At 37.1% G+C, this 10,686-nt stretch overlaps 2 protein-coding genes across 2 annotated transcripts; one reads left to right on the forward strand and one right to left on the reverse strand.

The window, feature by feature from the left end:
* The first annotated feature begins 899 nt into the window (after nucleotides 1–899).
* On the forward strand, nucleotides 900–6,880 carry LOC113777968 (probable methyltransferase PMT27). Its single transcript, XM_027323201.1, is given in 9 exon segments — nucleotides 900–1,757; nucleotides 1,791–1,872; nucleotides 1,933–2,255; nucleotides 2,333–2,482; nucleotides 4,153–4,423; nucleotides 4,528–4,888; nucleotides 5,444–5,716; nucleotides 5,797–5,991; nucleotides 6,067–6,880. Coding segments are annotated over 9 exon segments (2,730 nt in total). The 3' UTR covers nucleotides 6,284–6,880.
* Nucleotides 6,881–6,982: 102 nt separating this feature from the next.
* Nucleotides 6,983–9,086, reverse strand: LOC113777444 (glutaredoxin-C3-like). The gene is made up of 4 exons (XM_027322525.1): nucleotides 8,841–9,086; nucleotides 7,567–7,640; nucleotides 7,347–7,445; nucleotides 6,983–7,263 (listed from the first exon to the last, which is right to left on the reverse strand). The coding sequence occupies exons 1-4, from the start codon at nucleotides 9,023–9,025 to the stop codon at nucleotides 7,208–7,210; spliced, it is 414 nt and encodes a 137-aa protein (XP_027178326.1). The 5' UTR covers nucleotides 9,026–9,086; the 3' UTR covers nucleotides 6,983–7,207.
* Nucleotides 9,087–10,686: the final 1,600 nt, after the last annotated feature.

The raw sequence follows: 10,686 nt of genomic DNA on the forward strand, positions 1-10,686 counted from the left end.
TCGAGGGTTCTGTCGTTCCTAATGGAGTTTTATGATCACTAAGTATCAATTTTTGTCTGTTGTTCATAAGCACAAACCATAATATCCAATTATTGAATTTTTAAGGCTATTTGCACTACTTCCAAATGAAAACACGCTCAACATAAACAAATGAATAGATCACGAAGAAACTTTTCCAAGATTGAAGACACCTCCATTGTTTAGGGAGCCAGCTTTGTCACTTACGATAGTGGTTTAGGATGGTATGCCGAAATAATAATAATAAAAAAAGAAACAACGTGGAATGATTTCTAGTACTTGCAGAATGCAGGATGAGGCGGTCAGAATTTCTTCTTCTGTAACTAAAAGTCTGAAACATCTCAGTACCAGACCTTATTAGTTCACAAGATGAGTAGTTACTGTTGTAATTGCCCCGAAAAGGAAATGTCTGATGGTGCCTAATGTCAGTCTTTTTTTTTTTTTTTAATAAAAAAAAAGTTAAATTAGGCAGTAAGCATATATAGAAGGAGGCCAATTAGTCTTCAATGTCTGCATTTAAATGGTAAAAATCTAGGTGTATTATTAAACAACAAACGCTGTTTTAGGAAAATCCGAAAAGGGAAGTCATGGAATCCTTTTGTGTATTATTATATTTAAAAAAACGCTGCTCATGCTCATGTACTTCTTTTCAGGGTCTCGAATTTAGACTTGTTCCTGATATTTACACAATTTGAATTGGACAACTTGTTTAATAATTTACAGACAGAGAAAAAGTTTCCTAACAAATTCCTGCTCCTACTCTTTTGGATCTACGATATTTTCTAACATGCACCCTCTCTAGTTCTTCGGGAAATCATCTTCCTCCTCAAATCCAACACAACAAACCTCTCCTTCCATACTCCAATCTCTCAGCAGCAACCATGGCCATAGGGAAGGCCCGCAGCAACAAGAGATCATCCAGCAGTTCACGCTCCTCCACTTTGACAACCACAATCTTGGTAGCTTTGTGTATGTTCGGATTATGGCTGCTGGCACCCAATACTCTTATTGTTTATCCACGTACAACTACTCGATCTTCCGCTACAACTTCCTCTCAATTATCCTCCATGTCCGACTCTCATCAGATTCATCCCACAGAACCTATCCCCAAGAAAAGCCAACCCGTTTTCCAAGACAGTCAGGGGGACCTCCCAGAAGATGCCATTCAAACTGATCACGGGGCAACGCATAATGACCACACAGATGAATCGTCAGAACTCCCAAACCAGAGTTCGACCGAGAGCAAAGCTCAAGCAGAAACTGACAATAATGTCAGTGAACAAGAAAATAATGGCGATTCGGACAGCAGTAGTGACGACAACAATGAAGCAGAAGGAGATGATGGTGGTGGTGGTGATAAGGACAACAGGGATGTGAAGGAAACGGATCCAGATGTTGGAGAGAATCCACACGGCGCAGAATCTGTTGATGAGCAGCAACTACAAAATCAAAACTCCGAGGAAACTTCTATTACTCAAAACCAAGAAGCTGAGGAAACAAGGGAAGAGCATGCAAGTGCTTCAGCCGAAAACAACCAAGAAGAGGGTACCAGTGACGACAAGCTTGATGACCATCAAAGTTCAGACAACAATGAGCATGAGATATCAGATGAAGATCAACAAAAACGATTGGAACAGCATCAACAGCAGGAAGATGATCAAGTCCAACAAGGAAAATCACAAGAAGATACTCAAGGAACATCAAGCCATGATCAAGTGGAACATGATGAGGCACCCTTAGCCCAGACTGGAAATCACATTGATCAGTCACAGCTGGGGGGCCGGAAAAATCCTGAAACTCATGAAAGTCAGCATAATATTCTCCACAATAACAATTCCATAAAGAACATCTCAAGTGAAGAAACAGGCAGGAAAGCAACTAACCCGGACACTAGTGATTTCTTTCCAACTGGAGAGAGATCTCAGATACCCAAGGAGTCAAAAAAGAACTCCTGGTCAACTCAAGCTAACGAATCTGAAAACCAGAAAGATAGACGACAAAATGGACAAGATGATCAAGATGGCAGTATTATTAACTACAAATGGCAACTATGTAATGTTACAGCTGGTCAGGACTACATACCATGTCTGGATAATGAGAAAGCAATCGCAAAGTTACGGAGCAGGACACATTACGAGCATCGTGAAAGGCATTGCCCAGAGGATGCCCCTACTTGTCTTGTTCCACTGCCAAAGGGATATAAAAAACCATTGCAATGGCCTCAGAGCAGAGATAAGGTAGAATAATATACGATATACTGCAGTGCTTTACAGAAATGTGCATTAACTAATGCTTTTCTATTTGAACAAAGCAGATATGGTATCATAACGTACCTCACACAAAGTTGGCAGAAGTCAAGGGGCATCAGAACTGGGTGAAGGTATCTGGAGAATTCCTTACTTTCCCAGGAGGTGGTACTCAATTCATTCATGGAGCACTGCATTATATGGATTTCCTAGAAGAGGTAACTGCATGTACAACTATCATATAACTTGTCAATTTCCTGAAACTATACTACATTTCAGTTCAAAATAACAAAGTCATATCAATTGAAAAAGGAAAATGAGTTCAGTGCAATAGAGAATGTGATGAGTTAGTATCATTTTTCCCTCCTCTCTTCTCACCTCCACCCTTTTCCTGCAACTGGTGCAGGAAAAAGGAAAAAAATTGGAATTAAAAATAGGGATAATTTCAAAAACCTCCCCTGAGGTTTTCGACAATTTCACTCGGCTCCCTTGAGATTTACATAATTACAGAGACCTCCATTATTGTGATAAAAAAACAATAATGCCCATTATTAATTGTCAACTCATTGAAAAACTCTATCAAATATTAAAACTCTCTCATCGATTATTAACCAATAATTCAAACCACAGTTTTTTCTATTTAACTATCTTTTCTTTTTCTCATATATCTATTTTTCTTTCAAACTAATTTATCTATTAGTGTCAACCAAATATGTACTGTCGCTACTAATAAAATCATCATACACGCTAAACCACCAATACTTATATATCTTAGTATCTATTCCCAATTCTCGATTTTCCATTATTAGTAAATAATTTCCTTGCGCCCACCACCAATACTTATATATCTTAGTATCTATTCCCAATTCTCGATTTTCCATTATTAGTAAATAGTTTCCTTGCGCCCATTGTTGTTTCCAATTTTTGATAGGTATTAGCAAATTGAAATTGTCAAATGACAAATTGAGTGCCAATTTCATTATCATTTTGATGGAGATGAAGATAGTGACAATGATAAAAAATAAAAATTAAGGATAAGAAGTGGAATAGAAACTAAATATAAGTTATACTATTATGGTTATCATGAAAAAAAGCATTCTTGATATATATTTATAACTGTATTGTGTTTCTATTTTTACTTTACAATTATTGATATTATTCTCATAGAGAGAATTTGATTGATTTTGAACTCTGTGCCAATGGAATATATTGGATATTGATATTAGTAGTGATTGTTTAAATTATTTTGTATTAAAAAGGTAGCAGTCATGGAATTGAAATTTTGGAATATTAATGAATATTGTAGTATATTAAGTAAAATCTAATATTGTTATGAAATTGTATGTAAATTTTTGGACATATAATGTAGCATTTATAGTTGATACAATGGTCTGCATCCGGAATTTTTAAGTAAAAGAGGAATATTAGAACAAAGATAAGTGTTTATTTAATGATAATTTGGATGTTGATAAGTAGGTAATAGTGATAGGAAATAAAGATAAATGAAATAGAGACTGAAAACCATATTTTCCTTTACATTTTTGTTGTTAATTATAACTCAAGGGTATTATAGAAATTTTGGGAAAAAGTATAGCCTTTTGGGTCTAGATATTACTTAAATAGTGAAAATAGAGGAGGTAAGTATAATTTTTAGAACTTGAGAGGAGCTTTTTGCAATTGTTAAAAACCTCAGGGGCGGTATGTGAAATTAACCCTTAAAAATAACTAGGAAAGGCATAAAGATGCTACTAGAGCTTTCCTTGGTATTAGGTTTTGTCCTGGACATCCCACTCTGTGCACACACACACACACACTGATTTTCCCCAGTCAGCTTTGAGACAGCCCCTCCACTGCTTCTTGTGATTTTTCCAAATATATTTGGCTGCAGGCTGTTCCAGATATAGCATGGGGTAAGCATAGTCGAGTGCTGTTGGATGTTGGATGTGGTGTTGCTAGTTTTGGCGGCTACCTCTTTGAAAGAAACGTACTCGCAATATCTTTTGCACCTAAAGATGAGCATGAGGCTCAGGTTCAGTTTGCCCTTGAAAGGGGAATACCTGCAATAAATGCAGTGATGGGTACCCAGAGGCTGCCATTTCCAAGCGGAGTCTTTGATGTTGTGCACTGTGCTCGCTGCAGAGTTCCATGGCATGCTGGAGGTTTTCCCCCCTAATTTTCTGACTTTTGTTTCTAATTAAATTTGAACTTACATTATGTCTATATTAACATTGCTTAGTATGCTAACTGAGAAAATTTAATCAAGGTGGTGCTCTTCTTCTGGAATTGAATCGACTCCTCCGACCAGGAGGTTACTTTGTCTGGTCAGCTACTCCAGTGTATCAAACACTTGAAGAGGATGTTATGATATGGAACGGTATGAGGCTGATCAATGATTCTCTTGATCCTGTCTATTGGCCAACTGTCTAATTATTTGCATTTATCCTTCCAGAAATGTCCAATCTAACAGTTTCAATGTGTTGGGAGCTAGTCACTATCAAGAAGGATAAATTAAACTCTATAGGTGCTGCAGTCTATCATAAACCAGACTCAAATGAATGCTACGATAAAAGGAAGCACAACCATCCTCCAATGTGCAAAAGCGATGATGATCCTAATGCAGCCTGGTAACAGAAACTAAATTCCATCAGCACTGTAAATTCTTGTTAAACTTGATGAATGACAAAAATGCAATTGTCCTTTGAAATTACAAATTTATGTGTCATCCTCACCTATGTAGAGCTGAACTAGTGCATAGAAAATCTGGCTCACAAAGAAAAAACAGCAATTTACAAAAATGGCATATATGCTTTCTATTGTCAAATATTCAAGAGTCATTATAATCTTGCATAAACCAAAGATTATCAAATTTTGTGAAGAGTATTAACTCTAGAAGCAGAACAATCTTCTGGAACTCTAGATGCGATAAGAATGACTGTAAAATCATAGAGGGACAACCACTTTTTTAATTGGTTCAAAATATGTGGACTTTTACATGCAAGGGAAACATCTTCATATAATTAGACACTTAGCCTCAAGCAAATTTACCTAAAAATTAGTCCATTTGAATCACAATTCTCCATAGATGAACATATGATAAGCATAATGCGTACTCTTACAATGAGATGTGCTTTGAGGCCAGCAATCAAGGAACCCTATTCATAACCTCCATTGTCTTTTAGGTACATACCTTTGCAAGCATGCTTGCACAAAGTTCCCATTGAAGCAAATCAAAGAGGGTCAGATTGGCCAGAGGAGTGGCCTCGTCGACTTCAGACACCTCCATACTGGTTGAACAGATCTCAGATGGGAATTTATGGAAAGCCAGCTCCAGAAGACTTCACAGCAGACTATGAACATTGGAAACAGGTGGTGAGCAAGTTATATCTTAGTGGACTGGGCATCAGCTGGTCAGACGTGAGAAATATCATGGACATGAGAGCAGTATATGGGGGGTATTCCCAATCACTAAAACGTAGCATGATACCAAGAGTTGTTTTGTGGATAAAACTAATTGAAGGATGGTGCTTTGCAGGTTTGCTGCAGCACTGAAGGACCTAAAAGTGTGGGTAATGAATGTGGTGAACATAGATGCTCCAGATACACTTCCCATTATCTACGAACGAGGGCTCTTTGGTATTTATCATGACTGGTGTGAATCCTTCAGCGCGTATCCCAGGACATATGACCTCCTACATGCTGATCGTCTTTTCTCAAGGCTAAAAAAGAGGTATAACAGGTTGCAATACCATTTTCACCTGCTTGTCATCCTTGATCTGGTGACTCATGTCTTCAGCTTTCACAGGTGCAAACTCATTCCGGTGATGGCAGAGGTTGACAGAATAGTTCGGCCTGGAGGTAAATTCATTATGCGCGATGACTCCAGCACAATCAGGGAAGTTGAGAATGTGTTGAAATCTCTGCATTGGGAAGTCCACTTGACTTTCTCTAAGAACCAAGAAGGTATACTTAGTGCCCAGAAAACTGAATGGCGGCCAGACTCTTATGCTGCTTCTTCATGATTTGCAGATGACAGCTCTAGTTTCTAATCCTAAAGGGTTCCAAGGTACTCAGCAAAAGTAGTAGTCAAAGTTTATTTCCAGCGTCATTCTTTCAGATTATACATCCATGGAATTAAAAGAATGAAAGAAAGAAAGAAAAAGAGTCTTAAGCTTACCAAGAGAGCAGAACTTTTACAGTTAATATTCATGATTGATTCTAGAAATAGTCAAGAACACATAATGGAAACAAAATCAGTGTCTAACTGATTACGGCGTGTTGACCTTGAAGGGAGCAATTCAACAAGAAAGCAGCTGCTATATGAAATCTGACAACTAAGTATAGCAGATTCAATAGATTAGCTAAAAACTCCAAATAATTGGCAGCAGTCATCGGGTGAATCTAAGCCTAATTCTGCTTGATGATGTAAAAACAGGTTAGTCTACCGGTCACTCAAAAACCAGTTGGCTATCTATTTAGATTTCTCATGGTGATGTCAGATAGAAACTTAATGATTAATGAAAAAACTACGTGAAGCTCCAACAGCAGTTGAAGTCTGACCCAAAAACAAACACCTCCTGCACACATAGACATGCAGACACAGATAGTGAGTGCAGTGAAGAAGAAACAAGCCAAGGGCAAAAAAATTGTGTTTGGTAGGTCAAGCAATCGACTCTATGAGCGCCAAGTGACCAAAGAAAGTGATTATGAAAAGCACTATGTGCACAGAATGAGAATCTTTTATTGATATCAGTTACATTTCCAATGTCTCAAAGTAGCTTCAATTCTCATGAGAGATTTTGATCAACAGAAATTAAACTTAATACTAATTATAAAGCAGCAGAGATCGAACCACCTCGCATTAATTTTATTTGGGTCTAACCACCCAAAATCACCTTCAGGTCCTAACAGTTAAAAACGCAAGCCTCCAATTTCAAGTCCTTTTGTCAACCATTGCCAAGAAGACTATGCAATTGACCATCTCGAACAGCTGCCTGGAGATCTAAATTACAAGAAAGAAAGCTTGGAAACAGTGCTTGCATTCTGATCAAAGATTTAATAAAAGCATGAAGTAAGAGTGCTAACCATCACAACCACCAACATGCTTTCCATTCACAAATATTTGAGGAACTGTACGGCGGCCCACCAGATCCAGAAGAACATTTTGAATTTGATATCCATCATCTGAACAATGTTCAGAAGAATGAAATCATAGGAAGCTCTACTTTGCAAGGAAAAAAATTGTTACTTTGAAACTGAATAATACAGCTCTTGAAAGATATCTCTATATATTGAGCTTGTATACCTCTAAGATCAAGCTCCACAACAAAAGGCTGCTCGTGTAGTTCACTGAATATATGCTTGGCACGTAAGGAGTATCTAAAATTAGACAAAACACCAACCATAAGGATGAGTAGGAGATGGAACAAGTTCCACTTTAACTGAGTTTTTGCGTGCTGGATGTGTGAAATACATAACACTGCTTCAATGTACTGAGGTACCATTTAGATGCTATCCATATAGCACACACACAAAAAGAAAACCAAAAAAGAAAAAAAAAAGGAATTATTAAAGAGATATAGGTGCAATAGGAATATATCAGTATCCAACAAATGTTCTCAACTAATAAAAGGAACAGAAGGCCCAAACTTATCTTTCGCACGTTATTTGACACAACATATATGCAACTGACATAGATCCCCGTCACCTCAGCACAGCCATGAATAACTCAACTGACCCAGTGTAGTGAAGAACAAAAGGTATAAAATAAACACACTAAATGGCAGGAAATAGCAAACTAGTAACACTGCCATTGGCAGCCTGTCTACCAGCACTCCACCACAGAGCTCCAAACTGCAATGACAAAAGGTAGCTTAACTATTACATCCATCCATTTGCAACCGATGTTCAAACTTCTTGTGCTAAACAATAACCTTAGCCAATCCAACCTCAACCAACACTTTCAGTTCAGCCACAAATTAGCCAAAAAAGGATCACATGAAATTGATCCACATTAAGATCACAACACAAAGTATGCAAGTTCACTAAGTAACAACTATCAAAGCTTTCTTGGACCCTCTAAAGAGCAGTTGTTCTGCTTAAAATTCTCGAAACTCTAACTCTAAAAAGACTTGGATATCCCCGTCTTTCGTACCCAAATTGGTCCTTCTATTTTATTAACTCATTTCGACCTTTGCCTCCACAGAATCTGAGCTTATGATCCCAACTAAAAGAGTTGTTTCATGTTGGCACGCAGTTTGTGAAAGGGTCCATCGAACGACGGAGCAACCAGTACATAATTAATTGATCCATTAACAAAGTAATTGTTCATATCGGAAGCATGAATGCTAATTATCCAGAACAAGCCCTGCATTAGGCAAATGAAATTTACAATCTTGGCCACCATTCATTAGCTAACAATAGAATCAAGCATACATCTGAGCTAGCCAAACTTCTTCACAAGCTCAGCTTTGGGGAGGAAAGACTACTGTTCCCATTGTGAAAAAAAAAATCCTTTGACAAGAAAAATGACCCAATTTCTAGTACTAAAACGAGTTAAAAAAATGAAAAAGAGCTTACGGGCAATAAGATTTGGAGAAAATTATGATTTTGTTGGAGTAGATGGCGTTTTGAACGAAGGCTGATGGAGAATTAGCAGCTATAGTCTTTCTCGGTGCAGCAATTGAGGTAAACCATAACACTCCGATTGTTGTCACCGTTACCAAGAGACGGCGATTATTCCAGGTTGTCATCAACATCGCCATCGCCGACGCCGTTATCCAATATCGTCAGTCTACCGGAAAAATCAGCGGGCTTCTTTGGGCTTTATGAACAATCATGCATAAAATTCATAAGTAATAACTTTTAACTTTATAGCTATTCCTATCCGGGAAAAATCCCCTTTTCATTTTCAAACTTTGTGATAAGACACATTTGGTCTCCAAACTTTTCGTCAGAACACATTGAGTACATAAATTAACGATTTTGTGCCACATTTAGTCAAAAAAGGGGAAATTTTTTCAATTTGAACGGTGAAATCCACGTGACCGTTAACAAATGTCCAAATATCGAAAAAACCAACACAAGTCAGACACAAAATATTGACTAAAGTCCATTCTCTGTCTCTATCCCGCTGCTTTTCTTCTCCAAATTTCCCTCTTTCCTACTTTTTCACTGGTTGAAATATTTCTGTCCTCATAGTGGAACTTTCTGAAACTCATAGTGAAGCATTCCAGTTCGATGATTGAAGACCACCAAACGTGGAAAAAATGTTTGTTCGAAAGAAATAGCTCAACGATCGTGCATCCCCAAATTACGGTAAAGAGTTAAATAACTAAATGTAAAAATTTTTAACTTTTGTGTGTATAATATTTAGATGTGGTCCCTGATGTTTGCATTATGGGTATATTCTGGTTACTTTGAGTTGTATTGGGTTGAAAAGATTAATTATTTTTAATTGATTGTCGTATCTGACAAATGCATATGGTCCTTATTTGTGATTATGATAGTAAGATGGACCCATAAGATGTGGTCTTTATCTGTGATTATTGAGTGCATTGTTGTTAATGTTAATATATATCCTGTTGATTATTGAATGGTTGATATGTGCATTTTTGTTATCAGAGTAAGGCAGTACACTTATAACTCTAAGATGTCACCATAAAGGGTTAATTTCCTATACTCCTCATCCACGTTATGAGGGTGGAGATGCATGTGTCATTGACTATGTTAAAAGTATTGGTTTAAGTGTCTTTGAAGTAGACAAATTGACTAAAAGTGCTGGTTTGTATGGAGACAAAGTGTATTATGGTTGGAAAAACAGCAATTTTATAAGGATAGAAACAAGTAGAGAATTGCATGGATACATTAAGAGGATTGATGGTTTAAATATGAAAATTATTTTGTATGTTGAGATATCATTCCATGAAATCTATGTTCAACAGTTAGGCTATGATCCGTATCAGATTGGTGAGAATGAAGGGGCTGATGGTAATAACAATTTGAATACACCTAATGCTGATCATAGAAAGGGAGGGAATGGCAGACAATGAGGCTAATAGGAACAATAATAATGATTCTGATTCAGGGAGTGAATCCTTCTTCTCAGCAGTGGACTCTGATTATAATATGACTGATAGGGATGATAATGAGTTGCATGACAATGTAGACAAAAATGCTGAATGGTTAGGTGTAGAGCACCATAAGAATTTTCAAAAAAATAAGCCAACTGGAATTGAAAGGGATGATAATTTGGTGATGCCAGAGGACAATGATGTTGCCCTATCTTCTGAATCTGATTTTCAAACTCTGAATGAACATGATGATGAAAAAATCAGCAATGAATATAGAGTCTTCAACCCTAAAGATATTGACAATCCAACATTAGAGTTAAAAATACTGTTCAGTAATATAAAAAAGTGCAAGT

This window comes from Coffea eugenioides, chromosome 7 (assembly GCF_003713205.1).
Source record: "Coffea eugenioides isolate CCC68of chromosome 7, Ceug_1.0, whole genome shotgun sequence".
NCBI classification, from domain to species: domain Eukaryota; kingdom Viridiplantae; phylum Streptophyta; class Magnoliopsida; order Gentianales; family Rubiaceae; genus Coffea; species Coffea eugenioides.

Excerpts from the sequence above, each read along its gene's own strand:
- LOC113777444 (XM_027322525.1), bottom strand. The coding sequence starts at position 9,025 with ATGGCGATGTTGATGACAACCTGGAATAATCGCCGTCTCTTGGTAACG. Across the intron at positions 7,446-7,566 it reads TGTGGAGCTTGATCTTAGAG|ATGATGGATATCAAATTCAA; the intron begins GTATACAAGCTC and ends AACATTGTTCAG. Across the intron at positions 7,264-7,346 it reads GCATGTTGGTGGTTGTGATG|ATCTCCAGGCAGCTGTTCGA; the intron begins GTTAGCACTCTT and ends CTTGTAATTTAG.